Source organism: Hyaloscypha bicolor (genome assembly GCF_002865645.1).
Source record: "Hyaloscypha bicolor E unplaced genomic scaffold K444scaffold_53, whole genome shotgun sequence".
Taxonomy (NCBI): Eukaryota; Fungi; Ascomycota; class Leotiomycetes; order Helotiales; family Hyaloscyphaceae; genus Hyaloscypha; species Hyaloscypha bicolor.
Window position 1 is genome coordinate 3,748,462 of NW_020194555.1, and position 15,700 is coordinate 3,764,161.

General features: G+C 48.8%; 9 protein-coding genes across 9 annotated transcripts; 5 read left to right on the forward strand and 4 right to left on the reverse strand.

Annotated features, from left to right (window-relative positions):
* Positions 1-33: 33 nt before the first annotated feature.
* Positions 34-830, forward strand: K444DRAFT_642130 (glycolipid transfer protein HET-C2; the record flags this gene model as incomplete). Its single annotated transcript, XM_024884702.1, has 4 exons — positions 34-184; positions 234-292; positions 343-461; positions 530-830. 4 exons carry the CDS (start codon positions 34-36, stop codon positions 828-830), a joined length of 630 nt encoding a protein of 209 aa, XP_024739946.1.
* A 338-nt stretch (positions 831-1,168) lies between these two features.
* K444DRAFT_356620 (uncharacterized protein) lies at positions 1,169-2,788 on the reverse strand. The gene is made up of 2 exons (XM_024872140.1): positions 2,378-2,788; positions 1,169-2,315 (listed from the first exon to the last, which is right to left on the reverse strand). The coding sequence occupies exon 2, from the start codon at positions 2,288-2,290 to the stop codon at positions 1,307-1,309; it is 984 nt and encodes a 327-aa protein (XP_024739947.1). The 5' UTR covers positions 2,291-2,315; positions 2,378-2,788; the 3' UTR covers positions 1,169-1,306.
* A 10-nt stretch (positions 2,789-2,798) lies between these two features.
* On the reverse strand, positions 2,799-4,434 carry K444DRAFT_586550 (DUF890 domain protein; the record flags this gene model as incomplete). The annotated part of the gene is made up of 6 exons (XM_024877981.1): positions 2,799-3,179; positions 3,227-3,650; positions 3,709-3,829; positions 3,881-4,064; positions 4,111-4,234; positions 4,352-4,434. 6 exons carry the CDS (start codon positions 4,432-4,434, stop codon positions 2,832-2,834), a joined length of 1,284 nt encoding a protein of 427 aa, XP_024739948.1. The 3' UTR covers positions 2,799-2,831.
* Positions 4,435-4,737: 303 nt separating this feature from the next.
* On the reverse strand, positions 4,738-5,803 carry K444DRAFT_611058 (A1pp-domain-containing protein). Its single transcript, XM_024879873.1, has 2 exons — positions 5,130-5,803; positions 4,738-5,084 (listed from the first exon to the last, which is right to left on the reverse strand). The coding sequence occupies exons 1-2, from the start codon at positions 5,753-5,755 to the stop codon at positions 4,853-4,855; spliced, it is 858 nt and encodes a 285-aa protein (XP_024739949.1). The 5' UTR covers positions 5,756-5,803; the 3' UTR covers positions 4,738-4,852.
* Positions 5,804-6,071: 268 nt separating this feature from the next.
* On the forward strand, positions 6,072-8,042 carry K444DRAFT_525015 (glutaminyl-tRNA synthetase-like protein; the record flags this gene model as incomplete). Its single annotated transcript, XM_024874406.1, has 3 exons — positions 6,072-6,633; positions 6,683-7,917; positions 7,965-8,042. The coding sequence occupies 3 exons, from the start codon at positions 6,072-6,074 to the stop codon at positions 8,040-8,042; spliced, it is 1,875 nt and encodes a 624-aa protein (XP_024739950.1).
* Positions 8,043-8,219: 177 nt separating this feature from the next.
* On the forward strand, positions 8,220-9,560 carry K444DRAFT_356773 (uncharacterized protein). Its single transcript, XM_024872142.1, has one exon. It carries the CDS (start codon positions 8,418-8,420, stop codon positions 9,471-9,473), a length of 1,056 nt encoding a protein of 351 aa, XP_024739951.1. The 5' UTR covers positions 8,220-8,417; the 3' UTR covers positions 9,474-9,560.
* Positions 9,561-11,890, forward strand: K444DRAFT_356734 (uncharacterized protein). The gene is made up of 3 exons (XM_024872141.1): positions 9,561-10,849; positions 10,933-11,309; positions 11,340-11,890. Exons 1-3 carry the CDS (start codon positions 9,648-9,650, stop codon positions 11,678-11,680), a joined length of 1,920 nt encoding a protein of 639 aa, XP_024739952.1. The 5' UTR covers positions 9,561-9,647; the 3' UTR covers positions 11,681-11,890.
* Positions 11,891-11,974: 84 nt separating this feature from the next.
* On the forward strand, positions 11,975-12,325 carry K444DRAFT_627891 (uncharacterized protein; the record flags this gene model as incomplete). The annotated part of the gene is made up of 1 exon (XM_024882858.1): positions 11,975-12,325. One exon carries the CDS (start codon positions 11,975-11,977, stop codon positions 12,323-12,325), a length of 351 nt encoding a protein of 116 aa, XP_024739953.1.
* A 658-nt stretch (positions 12,326-12,983) lies between these two features.
* Positions 12,984-15,402, reverse strand: K444DRAFT_642134 (amidase signature enzyme; the record flags this gene model as incomplete). The annotated part of the gene is made up of 12 exons (XM_024884703.1): positions 12,984-13,078; positions 13,141-13,221; positions 13,279-13,355; positions 13,408-13,575; positions 13,634-13,749; positions 13,799-13,969; positions 14,051-14,150; positions 14,204-14,237; positions 14,360-14,449; positions 14,486-14,753; positions 14,811-15,221; positions 15,271-15,402. The coding sequence occupies 12 exons, from the start codon at positions 15,400-15,402 to the stop codon at positions 12,984-12,986; spliced, it is 1,743 nt and encodes a 580-aa protein (XP_024739954.1).
* Between the last annotated feature and the right edge of the window lie 298 nt (positions 15,403-15,700).

Below are 15,700 nucleotides of genomic sequence, written 5' to 3' on the forward strand. Positions count from 1 at the left end.
CTCCTCCTCTCTACAATTGAATCCTCACAAACCATGGCGAGCACAAACGCATACCCTCCTGGAGGAACCTTCCTCGACACGTTCAAGAAATCTTTCGCAGATGTCCCCGTCGACAAGGAGAAAGACAATGCCATCTCTACGACCGAGTTTCTCGAAGCCGCCGAGTCATTGACTACCCTTTTCGGTATTACCTTCACCCCCATCTCCTCCACTAACTTTAACAATTGTGGCAGATGTGCTAGGATCAGTGGCATTCACGCCCGTGAAGAGCGATATGCTGGGCAACGTCAAGGTAGCCACTCCCTCCCCCTCAGCTCCCAACAATTGACTCAACGACACCAGAAAATAAGAGACAGACAACTCGCGGCACCCGCTGAATCCGCAACGCTGCAAGACCTCGTGCTCAACGAGCTGAAAACAAAAAAGCACACCGCGACTGAAGGGCTCGTGTGGCTTGTCCGGTAGGTCTCCTCCCTTTCCCCTCCCTCCCCCATCCTTCCCCAACCCCCTCTAATCTTTCCGTGCACAGAGGACTAGACTTCACCTCCATCGCCCTATCCCAAAATCTGGCCGCCGCCTCCGAAGAACTCTCGACCTCCTTCCGCGCCGCGTACGGCACTACTCTGAAACCACATCACAGCTTCATGGTGAAGCCCATCTTCAGCGCCGCGATGAGCGCGTGTCCGTACCGCAAGGACTTTTACGCGAAGCTTTCCGGGGAGGGGGATGAGGAGAAGGTGCAGGAGGAGTTGAAGACTTGGTTAGCTGCGCTGGAGAGGATCATTGCGATTCTGAAGGGGTTTTTGGACAGGAAGGAGGCGAAGTGGTAGATGTTATGGTATATGGATTGTGTGCTCGAATTCCCTGGCAGGAAATGGCTTTGTTAGGTCCCTGTTGGAGGGCCCTTGACAGATGAGGGAGAAGCGCTGATCAAGTGGAGTATATGATATTCTTCTAGCATGGTTTATGTGAGTTGTGTTGAGCATAACCGGGGTTTTAAGGCCGAAAATAATTTGATGGGTCATTCGCATTGGTTCAAAAATGAATATATAGGTTCAATCAACGCTTTCTGTTCTTTTAAACTTCCCACATATGGAAGAGTGTGTGCCAGTAATCATGTACATTATCTATCATAAAGTCGTGAGTGAGACCGATCCATGCAGTCTCCTTGAAGAGATTTGGCCACCCAGTCAGCTCCTCCATTATGCCAAGTAGCTCCTTAAGGTATCTCCCTACTATGCCCAAGCCAAATGCAAGCCTGGTATATCTTCTTCCAGCAAATGCCCTGTAATCTAAGCACCTCGAATCACAACCTCCTGAATACACCTCTCGGCCTCAATCCAAGGAACGAGCACGTCTTCCGGAACCCATATCGAATGTCCCCCCTAATAAACGCCTTCCTTTTAACCTTCGCAACCCCAATCTTTGGTGCCTCTGCATAGTCATGCTCCAAATACTCCCTCATCGGTTTGAAGATCGTCTCAAAGATACCAGTCTCCAGTTGCGGCGGGAGCGTCAATTCCCTCAAACTGGTTCCATTCTCCCCGGGCCACACCGAAGTCCTGAACCTCGTCTTCCCCTTGCTCGTATAATCGAACGCAATGATAAGCTCCTTAAGTGAAGGGAACACCTCCTTGAACCGCGGCTGTGGCGCATGTCCCGCAATGCCCGATAGCAGAGAAATAAGCTGAGCACGCTCCGCATCAAACGCCACTCTCTGCCAGCCCTTCATCACGCCCACACCCACATAATCTTCCTCATCCTCCAGCAGCATAAACATGATGAACAACCCCATCAAGCTATTCAAGAGCAGCGTATCAAGAACCGGGTTGAAATAGAACCGCAAGACTCCCTTCCCACTTGTCCCACTTCGAGGCGGCTCGTACTCCATCAATTGGTGGTGTTGGAGAGCGACATCTCGCGATTCATGGCAGGCGTGGAAGATAGATGGGGTGCGGCTGGCGTTGGAACGGAAGGTCATGCGGTCGTTGTAGAGCTTTGCGCAGGGATGGAGTTCGTGGACTCGAGGCACCATGACCGCTTCCCAGATCTGCAGACGGATCTCGACGGGTAGGAGGGGGAATTTCGGGAACATAGGAACGGAGAATTTGTGTGGGTGGATGAGGGCATCGCGTAGCTTGAGGAGGGAGGGGTGTGGGGTGAGCTTGGGGCGGAGTTGGAAAGGGATACTGGGTGTTGGTGCTTGTTCGGAGGGCGACTCGTCAACGACGGATGTCAGGATTGGCTCCGGGGGTTCGGAGTCGCCGTGGATTTCTTCGAGTTTGGCCATCTTGATGGGTTTGATGCAGTTCGATCTGTGGGACAGAGCTGTTAGCAGTTGAACGACTCAAGGGTATTGGATTTGGGCACTAGTCACCTTTCTTGATAGGATTTCAATGCCAGTGATTGTGAATGGTGTTCTGGAGATGAACTTCTCGATGTCTGGATAGAAATCGCGTTGCACGAGGTGTCCTTTGTCAAAGCTCGAGGTTGGTTGAATCCTCGAGATGTTTGAAGTAGATCGAAATACGACGTGAGGCTCGCCGGATGTAAAAAGTCGTAAGTCCGATAAGAACAGAATCAAAGACAAAAGCTTATCCAGCGAACACCTGGTTCGTGAGATGAATTTGAATCCGAAATAGAGTTCAGCCGTCGACGAGATGAAAGGTTATGCCCGTGATACCTGCGTTATTGGGCGCTTGAAAGTTGCTGATGAGTGGGGTGACAGGGCGAGGCTGAGTGCTGGGCGGTTTCAAGGGCTCCCTGTCTAGCGCCAAAAAGTGGGCGAGAAACAACTTCTCATCACATCTCAGTCCTTCATTCTGACATAATTATTTATTTATCGGTTCTTCCTGTTTTCTCTTCACCATTCCGCAAAAACTTTCAAAAAGCACGGCATCGTGGCCCTTCAGCCATCGAATTGTGACCCTTGATCCGGACTCGCCACCTCTGGCCGCAACCACGTGTATCTTGAACCCAAAAGCCATCTCCGGATCGTCGTCTTCCTCCATGGCTTCTCCTTGTTTCTTCGCCACTTGCCGTCGGGATGCGCGCGACCAGACCGCTCTCTCGCTGAAACCTACTCCTGTGGAGATACTCGCTTTCCACATCCATTGCAAATGCAGCTGAGACAGGATTTCATTGACACGTTGTCCCGCTTTCATCGGATCATTACTTGACTATAACTGTGAATATATATAATTCAATGACAGGGAAGGGAGCATACCACGATTAAGTACTCGGAAGGAAAAGGCAGCAACGATTTCTGCAGGCTGCTCACTCCTCTTGCGACACTCATCACCGGCCTCAAATCATCGAAACTCCAAGCGATGCCCCACCTTCTCGTCTTGCTTCCTTGAACAAACTCGGTGACTGCGTAGTTGCCGACCCGGTTGTCTGTGAGCTTCTGCACAAGAACCGCAACACTTGAAAATTTGCCTAGCATTGATGTGTACCATTGAACGCGATCTTGAAGAACGAGACTTTCTTCAATCATGCGTGAAACAAAGGCAACTTCTCCTCCAGGAGTGACCATCTCATTCTCTGAGCCGGTGCATGCCGTGAATGGTTGACGCTGTTTGGATGCAGTGGACGTGAGCATCTCTGCTTTGGACTCGTAGAATGGAGGATTGCACATGCTAAAGTCGATACTGAGATATGATTAGCAGGAGAGCAGCAAAAGGCTTACGTAGAACTCGCTTCTCCAACTTCATCTTGTCGAGAGGCAGCAACGGATCGGTAGCCCGAGTTTGCAGGAGCTTGATCCGATTCTGGAGTTCATTTGCCTGGACATTTTGTCCTGCGAATTGGAGACTCTTCTCATCAATATCTGTAGTACAATGAGTCTCGATTTATCGTACAGCGAAATTGAGTAACCTACCAGTGCCAGCAAATCTCCAATTCGGACGTTGAGAACATCCCAGCAGAGGATAGATGCAGCTTGCTCCGGTTCCAATATCGAGCCCAAGAACCTCTCGCTCAGGATCGTAGACATCTTTGTACGAATCATTCGTCGTATCCAGAATACTTTGAATCCATAGAATGTAATTCAAGCGATTTGGAACCTTGAATGATCAGCTTTTGAGCTTAGTTTGGGGGGAAGGTGCTCACGGGTGGACAAAGTCGGTCTGGAGGGAGCGAAATATTTAGGCCGAAATCCCGCTTTAGCAAAGACTTGGTGAGCTGCTGGACTGATTCTGGATTGCTGAAATCGAGTTGTCCATTTGACTTGAGTCTGAAATGAGGTCAGCTCCATCGTAAAAGGTAGAGATGGTGGGGAGTTGGTGGCATTGTTTGTGTGAGTCAGGTGACAGAGGATCATGGTGAGGGGGAGGGGGAGACGTAGACTTACACTTTCGCAAATGTTGCATCAGTTAAAGCTAATGCCGCAAAGTCAATATCGTCCTTATAGATGTTTTCGTTGCTCGTTGACATATTGAGAGAGTACGGGGAGCGAGAATTGGCGAGGTGGGGGTTGATCTTTAGATGTGTGCGAAGATGCGCAGCAGGACCACAATTTGATTCCTAAAATGCGTTCTAGCCAAGGCCCATGTAACCTGAATATCCGTAAATTTAATTAAGTTAAGTTTTTGGAGCTGCTTGATAACTTTCTGGGCCAGGATTTCATGTCGGAAAAACTGACGGATTCGCACAAAATGTCACAAGCAAAATGGTGATACTCTGGCAATTTCTTGAAAGCAACATATACTTTCTTTTCTCAAAGACTGCTGTTCAATTGCCAAAAAAAAAAAAAAGTCTATGCAAAGTTCACGACTGGATATCCTCCGCATTGGCGCAGCCACTGATCCAGAACCCCTAAACTCCATCGCTGATCAAATTGGTATCCATCCTACTACAACTTCTCCTCGTCATTTGGCTTTTGTTTCTTTGGAGACGGTCCTCCATCTGTTGGCTCCGCAGTTGGCACGTCAGGAAGAGTAACATCGGTCGTCTCCTCTGCTGGCTTCTCAACCTCCATCGCCTCCCCTTCCTCAACTGGAGCTGGCCCATTCTCAGCAGACTCTCCTCCTTCGACCTCCTCCCAATCGCTCTCTGCCTCTGGCTCGGTGGAAGGAAAGAAACGCCTGCAACCGTTAGAAGTGCACTCGGCTGCCTACCAAGAAACTTACGGCAGCCAATAATTGTAGGCATCAACGTCCTTGGGAACAAATGTGCAGAACACAACCTTCTCTAACTTGTCGCCATCCTCGCCTTCCAAGAAATCCTTCACTGCTTTGATGGCAACATGCGCGGCATCATGGCTCGGATACCCGTAGATACCTGTGCTCAAAGCACTGAATGCAATGCTCTTGCACGCATTGGCGGCTGCCAGCTGCAAACTTGTAGTATAGCAACCTGCCAGATCCTCTGCAGAGGCTTTCTTGTAACGCGAGCTGTAGACAGGCCCAACCGCATGGATGACCTTCTTGCAAGGTAGATCGTATGCACCAGTAATCTTGGCAGATCCAGTATCACAACCATCCAGCGTTCGACATTCCTTCAGCAAACCAGGCCCCGCGGCTCTGTGTATAGCTCCATCCACGCCTCCGCCACCCAATAACAACTCGTTGGCGGCATTGACGATAGCGTCAACTTCAAGTTTCGTAATATCTCCGCGGATGAGACCAATGCGATCGTTGAATGATTGAGAAGGCTTCGGAACTTCCGCATCTGGTTCGGGAGTCGCAGGAACAAGCTTCTTGAGGTGAAAGAGGAGGGATACTGTAGGTATCTCTGATACCGGTACGATCGTCATGATTCTTTTGATGCCCAACATGCGATTCTCGATATTTGGAGATTGCTGTAACGAAGATGAGGATGAAGGTCGGGACAAGGCTGCCATTTGTGGAGAAGAAGAGCCGGATTAGGTAAGCGCGATTGGAGGGGGTGAATTTCAGCCTCGCACTAAAATTATGTCTCCTGCCAATGTTTATGTTGACTCACACGACAAACAATCAATCTGAAACTACAAAGCAGACAACGCTCAGCCCATTTCGAGAAGAGCACTCACACGACCAATTATCGACCCGCAGATTCGCCACTGCTCTACCGCTCCATCGACCAACGCAATCATGGCGGACGCACTCGCAGAAAATGCGGCGAAGCTCCAACTCGATGAGGAGACAGGCGAGATGGTCTCGAAAGGAGAACTGAAGAAACGTATGGCGAAGCGTGCAAAGAAAGCCGCTACAGCCAAGGCCAAGGCAGAAGCTCCAGCTACTACCTCAGCCCTGAAAGCTACCCAAAAGAAGGTGGAAGAACCCAAGACGGTAGAACCAGTCAACATGTTCGCCCAAGGGTGGCTCGACGACGTGTACAAGGAGAGACCTGTGAAGCCCGTCGTTACTCGATTCCCCCCGGAGCCGAACGGATATCTACATATTGGACACGCGAAAGCAATTGCTATCAATTTTGGTTTTGCAAAGTTCCATGGGGGAGAGTGCTATCTGCGGTTCGATGACACCAATCCGGAGGCAGAGGACGAGAAATACTTTACTGCAATCAAGGAGATTGTGGAATGGCTGGGCTTCAAGCCAAAGGCCGTGACGTATTCCAGTGATAACTTCGACAAGCTGTATCAAAAGGCGGAAGAGCTCATAGAAAAGGAGAAGGCATATGTGTGCCATTGTGGCGGTATGACACCATTCCATCCTTTTGATATGATGTTCTAACAATGGATTAGTCGAGGAGCTTAAGGCCCAAAGAGGAGAAATAGACGGTATACCAGGAGGACCTCGATTTCGGTGCAAACACGCTGAGCAATCCGTGGAGAAGAACCTCGAAGAGTTTCGGGCGATGAGAGATGGCAAATACAAGCCAAAAGAAGCCTTTCTACGAATGAAGCAAAATATAGAAGACGGAAACCCTCAAATGTGGGATTTGCCTGCATACCGAGTCCTTGACGCCGAACATCACAGGACCGGCCCAAAGTGGAAAATCTATCCTACTTACGACTTCACACATTGTCTTTGCGACAGCTTCGAAAATATCACACACTCCCTCTGTACCACCGAATTCATCCAATCGAGAGTGTCGTACGAATGGTTGAATAAGACGTTGGAAGTCTACGAACCAATGCAACGGGAATATGGACGTCTTAGTATCACGGGTACGATTTTGTCGAAACGGAAGATCGCGAAACTGGTCAATGAAGGTTATGTTCGAGGCTGGGACGATCCAAGACTGTTTACTCTCATCGGTATTAAGAGAAGAGGTGTCCCTCCTGGTGCAATTCTTGAGTTTGTCAACGAACTTGGTGTCACGACCGCTCCAACAAATATACAACTGGCGAGACTCGATCAAACTGTACGAAGATATCTTGAGACTACGGTTCCACGGCTCATGTTAGTTCTCGATCCGTTGCCCGTTGTCATTGAGGATGCTGAGGAATTGGAACTCGAACTTCCTTTCTCGCCAAAGATCCCCACCATGGGCAGCCACAAGGTCAAATTCACGAAGACTGTCTACATTGAGCGAAGCGATTTCAGGGAAATTGACAGCAAAGAATATTTCCGTCTTGCGCCTGGAAAATCGGTCGGGCTGCTTCAAGTACCATATCCAATTCAGGCTGTCTCTTTCAAGAAAGACGGCGACAAGGTTACCGAAGTCCGAGCTGTCTATGATAAAGAAGGCAAGAAGCCGAAAGCCTATATCCATTGGGTTGCCGAAGGATCAAAGAAAGTCGAAGTCCGAATTCACAACGCTTTGTTCAAGAGCGAGAAACCTGACAATGCCGAAGGCGGCTTTTTGAACGATATTAATCCCAATAGCGAAGAGATTTTCCCACATGCGATGATTGAGTCTGGGTTTGAAGAAGTCAAGAGACGAGCTCCATGGCCTGAAGCTGCAGGCGAGTCTGAGTTGGGGAAAGGAGGACCTGAATCCGTTAGATTTCAAGCAACTCGCGTTGCATACATGGTAAGAACATTCAAGCAGGACGAAGAGAAGTCGCTAATAATTTGCAGGCGATGGACTCGGATAGTACGGAAGACAAGATTGTCCTCAATCGGATTGTTAGTTTGAAGGAAGATGCTAGGAAATAGAGAGGCTCCTCGAGGTGATAGCTGCATTGGTGGAGTTTTGCGATTGGATTGGCATTGCTACGAGGCGCAAGTTTAGATGGAAGGGAATGACAAGAATTTCATGATATGTGACTACATCCCAATCTCCATCGTTGTTTGCCCACCCGAGATCAATATTCGAGAGATAGCTGATTATTTTAGAAACAAAGAATCACTAAATGCTCATCCAGATTTTGATGGTTGCGACCACGGTCATGGCGAGGCCGAATGCGGAAATCAACAATGGACAAAGGCATACGACTCGGATCAATCCCATTATCATCTGATCAATCCAGAAGCCCCTACAATCTTCTAGCATAATTTTCATAGCGTTAATCGGCAATAAATCATCTAAGGATGGCACCAAAACTTTCGCAGCCTCCCAAGGAACCCCAGCGGTCGCAATCAAGCCGAAGTCACAGAGTCCAGAAAAGGCCTTCCGCGATTTCACGTCCTATGCCACAAATTTCTGGAAGAGACCAGGCCATTCGCGGGAATGGCAGAAGTAATACTCTTTCAAATGGACACAGCACAGCGGATAATTGGGATGGGGCATCTTGGACCTCCAGAGTAACAGATATCGATGACGCCGACGAGCACACCGCGACCCAAGTGGATATTTCGATGCTTGGTTCAGCGTTGGATGAAAGCATCAGAGACAGCCATGCTGAATTGCAAAATAGGGTCAGATCAGGAGAGAATTCTCCACAACTTGACCAAGTGTCTCAACATCTTCTAGCATCGCCACCTTCATCCCCTGACTCTGTCCCCGGTGGTTGGTCACCGAAGACCCCTACTGCTAAACTTAGGCACGCTGAGCTCCAGCAGCAAGAATTGGAGGAGCTCATGAAGCGAGATGATGAGCTTCACCGAATGATGAATGACTTAAGCGGCATTCGAGAATGGTGGAAGGGGAACAAGCAAGCTTGGCACGAGATGAGAGAGAAAGTTCGAAGCTTTGACAACGACATCTCTGCATTGCAAGCACAAGTAGATCAGCACCGTCGGATGGTTTGGAATGGAAAGGACAGGATGAGAGATTTCTATGGCAGTACCGCGGACTTTCTTGATGAGAGGTGGGCGCCTCAGATTGAGGAGTTGAAGGAGCAGAGAGAGGCAAACCTTCCTTGGATCGACGAGAACAAAAGGCTTATGAGAATGGTTTGGGCCCGCGTCAAAGAGATGGGGGATACAGTATACATTGAGGCCAAGGACAACAGAAAGCTCGCTTCCAGCTATCCAGCAACATACGACATCAGCAACCTTTCATGGTTTCAGGACAGGGGGCTCAAATGGTGGCTTAAGCACGCGAGACGAGATATGGAAACTCTGCGCGATAAAATTCAAGGCCTCCTGGATTCTGATCATGCCAAAGCTGAGCAAAGAGGTCAAAAGGGGCACGAGTTAAAATAGCAATTAAAAGTCGTTCAAGACGCAATCAAAGACGCCGATTCCGAAGCCGATTTCCAAATCTCCGAGCTACAAGAAAACAAGCCGAGAGGTTACGAAGCAGGCATCAAGGGAATTTTAGAAGATCGGCGGGACAGGAAAGTCCACGACTCACGTGAAGCAATCGACCTTGAAGCAATGATCAAGGATCTTCAACTACGCGATCAGGAATCTGTGCTCATGCGGAAGACTCTCACAGATATCTATGAACGAAACCGCCAGATTCGTCGACGTCTCAATGAGACCTACACGCATCCTCCAAAAATCAATCCTGCAGATGCCCAATACGAGAACGCTTTTTACACGGATGTTTACCATCTCGTACGGCACCACATCCATCGGACTATCCAAGGGCTAGACCTCGGTACCATGCTCGACAAGGTCTCTTACTCCCAAACAAAAAGAGAAAATATTATCATACGGATGGAAATCGATGCCAATGAAGGCAATACTGAACCGTTCTTCGTTGATTTTGCCGCGCGGATGGGTCCAAGAAACGCACAAATTGTCTACGAGTCACTTCGAAGCCTGGTCGAGAAATCCTCACAAGAAGCGCGGAACTTTAGAACCATGGTCGAGGCCTGCCAAAACATCATAGACGAACCTAATCCGGCTTTTACCCCAATTGCCAATCCAACCCACCCCGCCTCCTATATGGTACCAAATGTTCTCAACGTAACCCTTGAGAAGGAGCCCCCAGATTCGCCATTCGAAATGGCACGGACAATGGGCTCGAACATCACTCTCGCGGTAGCAAAGTCCATTCTTGAGAAACCTCCGAGTGAGCCAGCCGGCACATTCACAGACAATAACTACCCCTGGTACGAACTCCTCCGCAACTTCTTCACATCCCCCGATATCTTCCCCCTTTTCCGCTCTGCAACCTATACAGGAAGCAGACGATCATGGAACAAAGACGAGTTCATCAAATACGTCAACTCCCTCCTCAAAACACCCCTCGAACATCGCATCATCGAAGCTTTTCTCGTTTACTGCTCTCACACCAGTGATCTCTTCCGCATAACAGAGTTCAGGCGCAGAGTAAACGTGATCCCCGACGGCTGGGAGCTCTGCGAAGAAAACCGAGTACGCGGCCTCTACCGCAAAGTGCCTCCCTCCTCTCTATCCCGTCCCCGAGGAATCGACCGCCTCGAACATGTCCTGTGCAAGAACTGGGGTGCGGTAGGATGCGAAAATCCAGATCGGAATATGGATGAAGAAGACTTGCGGAAATTCTTGAATGGAGCGATGCCGAACGATCATCGGATCAGTAAAGAGAGAATGCGGATGTGTGTTAGCTATTGGAGTAATGTTGGTCAATTCTTCGTCTTGGTGAACCCGTAAGTCTTCTGCTTTCCCAATTCACTCCCTCTCCTCCCAAAACAAATTAAAGATGTGAGAGGAAAAGGCTGAAGCTAACAAGGGACGCATACCTCAGAATCGACGAATACGCCGACGCCTTCACGTCCGCCAAACTCTTTCGCATCGATTCTGGCTTCAACCTCCTCTCTTCCCTGCCTCTCCTCCCCATCTCCGCCCCGCCTCCGAACTTCGACCAAATCCTCTCTTCTTTCCAAACCACCTCTCTTGCTCCTTTGATAAAAGGACATGGGAGGGAAGGCGTTGGTGAGAGGATGTTGTATAGGTTTTTGTTTTTGGGGGTTGAGAGAGGGGGCATGAATTGGGAGGTTAGTAGGTTTCAGTTTCATTGCTTTTTGAGGTGGTGCAGTCAGAGTGGGAGGATCGTTGAGATGGCGAGGGACGGGGGTTTGAGGTTTATTGCTGGGGGCGGCAGTGCAGGTGGAAGTCCTGGCGGCGACGGGAGTGGAGGGGGAAGTGGAAATTGGGGTGGAGCTGGAGGTGGAGGTAGAAGTGCAAGTGGAAGCCAAGGAGGTGGTCTAAGTGCTAGCGGGAGTCGAAGTTTTAGTGCGAAGGGAAGTCGAGAGGGAGTGGTAAGTGCAAATACAAGCGGGAGTCGAGGACAGAGCACTACGGTGGGACAAAGTGGACAAAGTGGAAGCGGTCATGGAGGAAGCGTGAGGGATCCAAGGAGGAGGGATGGCGATGGCGATGGCGATGGGCATGGATATGCGAGGCAGGGGTGGAATGGGAGGGATGATGATGTGATGAGTTATCATGGGACGACCTTGGGAGATTTCATTGGGAAGTAGCTGAGCCGGAAAGGCTTTTTTGGGGGGGCGTGTGCAGTTTGACCATGGAGCAGTGAGGTTTGATTCGCTGTATTCATCTTTGCCAACTACTGTTGTTATTAGATAATACCTTAGTAGCACGCCTTTTTCATTTTGAGTACTAATTTAATGCTTAACTGATAATACTATAGATTTGATTTAGAACTTATAAAGAGGATAGGTTATCGAAACAGATACGGTCCCTAGAAAGATGCTCTTCTGAAGACAATCAAGACCTTGTCAGCAGAGACCAGTCATGACCTGGGACGTATTGCTATGGAGACCAATCAACCAGAAGCCGCACTCCTCCACTTCTCTACCTTTAACACCGCTATGGTAGATTTCTCCGGCGGGAAACCTCAGAAGAAAGACAAACGCCTGGCTGTCTCATGGAACGAGCTTGGAAACGCACACATGATGAACGAAGAATGGACCAAAGCCGAGGACTGCTTTATCCGCTCAATGAACGCACTTCAACAGCTTGGCGACTTCAAGAAGGTCGACTTGTCCTTTCCGATAATCAATCTCGCCTTTTCGTACTGGCTTCAAGGCCGTCTTGAAGCGGCAGACAAGACATTGGCTGAAATCCTAGCGGCACGCGAGGCTGCATATGGCATCAATAACTGAGAATCCTTCATGTGAGGAGTGCAGTTCTTCTGCATCCGAGCAGAGTCTTACGTGGAAACTACCTAGGACCGGCAAGTTGTTCCATGCGTATAGCAATGTTAAAGGGTAACAAGGGAAACTTGAGGAGAGTTTTGCATTTCACCTTAGAGGCCTGCAACAGTATAAATCAACCATAGGAAACCATCATCATCGGACAGCAGTGTGTGAAGGCATCTGGCCATTACACTCGACTAGGTCAATACGATGCAGCAATGTGTGACAATTTATCTTTGATCCCTCGATGTCTTGTATAGGTTTTGGAAACCGCTAACATGAGTAGTTCCTTACTTGATCAAGCACTAAAGATCTACGGTGATCGCGAATTCTACGACCCTGAAAAGGCCCGAGCACTATACAAGAAGGGAATATTGCCCCAGCATGTGGTAGGGGAGGGTATCAAGAGCAAGAAGTCCTTGAATGAGGCTTTGGATCTGAACCGTAAAATGAAGAAGGAAAAAACGGATTTCAGAAGAGTCATTGAGGTGCTGACTGATATGGATTTTGATGACCTTATTGTTTTCTAGTCAAAATGAACGAAAAGTTGAATAGTCACCACCAAAAGCTGTTTAATTTTCCACCGTCCTACCACTACTCGCCCCAGTGCCACAATTCGCTGACCTTACGGGAAAAGTTTGGCACTAGCAAGGACGCAATTTGGTCTTCCAGCCTGCACAAGACAGTCGCGAGCTATATCCATGAGCTCAAGGTCGCGGCCTGTGGCAAATTTCATCAATCTCACTCACTTTGTTGACAGGAATCTTTATTTGGGGGAGTACCTGGCGCACCGAGCAACGAAACTGCAACTGGACGCTGTTCGACATTGCCCGTAACTTTGAACAGGAAAGGAATCTCCCCAACTTAGAAAACCAAAAGTTAGAAACAAGTTCTGGAAATATGTCTAGCATCGGGCTTACTGGGAACCGTAAACTCGGGTGCTTTCAAGATAGGGGCCACGAAGAGCATCGGCACCCCAACAGGATTGAAGTATCTCCTTGAAAACATTAGCAAAGTCAGGAATAAAATGTATTCCTCCCGACCCTCACCCCGGTGGCTCATCGCGATATCGTGGAGTCATGTTCTCAATTGGGGTCAGGATTATAGTATTATGTGTCCCAATCTGAAGAATCTTTTCTGAACACCACTTCTCGTAGACCGATAATCGCTGGACAGCGATACCCCTTTCTTCTTTGGTGATTCTAGCCAATAGATTCCTACGGAAGAATTGAATGAGACACTTGAACTTAGATAATTAGTCATGGTGGCTCTTACCATTGCCAGCGAACTGGCGGGCTCACGTAAGGTGTCTTCTTGAATACTCGCTGGTAATTTTCCCGGAACTCATCGAAGTTGTGATAGTCATCATGGAAAAAAAAGTTACGACCTACCTTCTCATTTATCAGGCCCGTGTTCTTCTCTCTTCGAAAATCGACTTACATCCTTCATGTACTCCTGCAAACTCTGCCCTTTAGCATGCTCTGGTGGGTCGGAATCCCAAAGTTCGGTTGAAGGAGACTCTGTTGTGTTTACCCTCATGGATTTCTCAAGATCAGCAACGAAATTTTCAATGACTTTGAGATGCTCCATGTTGGTAATGAAAGACATATACTCCGTTGGGCAGATGATCGCAGGTGGTAGCCGAGTGTGATGTTAGCGATATTGAGAAGTAGGGACTATTCAGATATTGACCGAGGGCTTACTATGTGGCAATTTGTCCACGTACCAGTGTTTAGCAAATTCCTTGCATATTTCAACAGTCCTACTAAAGAAAGTAGGCATATCAGATTGCCTTTCCGGTACTCGGTTAGAAGGTCAGTCTGCAGACAGCGAAGGTGAGCTCACTCAAAGCTAGGAAGGTAACCCTCGACTGGAAGCACTTCATGAGAGGCCTGTGTGCAAAGTATCCATTCCAATGACCGGGACCTCTACCGCTCCCACTAGCTGCCGGCTCGTGTAAGCCAAGCCGAATAAGATTGGCATCTGAGGATTGAAACTTACTGTCGGAGCCGACGGCAATGTCCACCCACTGATATGAAGCAACGGCCACGCCACCGCCGCTACTACTCCCTGCTCGGGAATGATACCCGTCTGCTCTGGGGTTTCACGGTGCTTGATAGTCAATACATTCAATCGGCTCCTCTGTTGCTGCAAAAGCGGCCAGCTTAGTAGTTCCTAGAATACGAGCGCCCTTCTCCTCCAGAAGCTTGATACAAGCAGCTGTTTGAGATGCCGGCGGGTATAACCCATAGGATGCCCGATTGCAGACAGATGTCTTGACACCTTCGATTCGAAAAATATCCTTCACCGCCACTCTCCAACCCCCGAGTGGTTGGGAAGCGGTTGCAGTCGTTAGAAGGCGAGACGGGACTGCTACCACGATAGTCTGCATATTCTTACCGCCGATGTGAAGTTGTGATGGCCGAATTTGAGAAATTAGAAGTCAACAAACTTTCAAGATGAGAACAAAAATAGAGAGGCAGTCACCCATCCACGCCGGGAACAAGGCAGTAAGAAAAGCACCACGAGAGCCCTCATAGATGCTCCAGATATCATGCAATTGTTTGTCAATCACGTAGTAAATCCCTGGTGGGGCGCTTGACGCCGGGTGTGCAGTGTCTGCCACCTCAATCCATTTTGTGCCTAGGGATTGGAGCAATTGGTAGGCTCCGGGTGTGAACTCTGTCTTCGGGGAGCGGGTGAATATAACACCGCTCAGAAAGTCGACGGGGACCACATCATCGAGCTCCTCATATTTGGCGATATTGCCCTTTAGCCGCCCTTCTTCCACGCAAGTACGGTCGTCATTGACGTGGATGACGGTCACATAGGGCGGTAAACTTGGACGGAGAGTGAAGAAGTCCTGCGGGGTTTGATTAGAATTGACGGGGATGTGAGATCGAGATGTTCACCTTTGCTGGTCGAAGTGCAACGAAGTGAGCGGGACCAATGCTGAAAGGTTTTGGCAGCATGGTGTTGATTTGGGAATGGGTTGCGCGCCTCAGATTCGCTGGGTATGCTTGAGTGCTACTGGGTATGATCATTGAGGCTATTCTGGACGGAGGATCGCTATCGGTCTCGGTAAAATAAGGTAAAGTAGAACAATAAACTAGGATTTTTAGACTTGTGCAGTTTTATACAATATCTCAAAACAGTAAAACCTAGGATACCCTAAACTGCGGTTTTAGCAGAAAATAAGACATAATCACAATCTCTGCTCTTGAGTTCCACTCAAGTCTATACTCGAAGCATCCAAGGATGAAGTTGCCTCTGAGAGTCTGAGACTCTTCCTTGTTTTTCTATTAGATTCACACCTCTTCCGCTTGAAAGATGCTTTCTGTG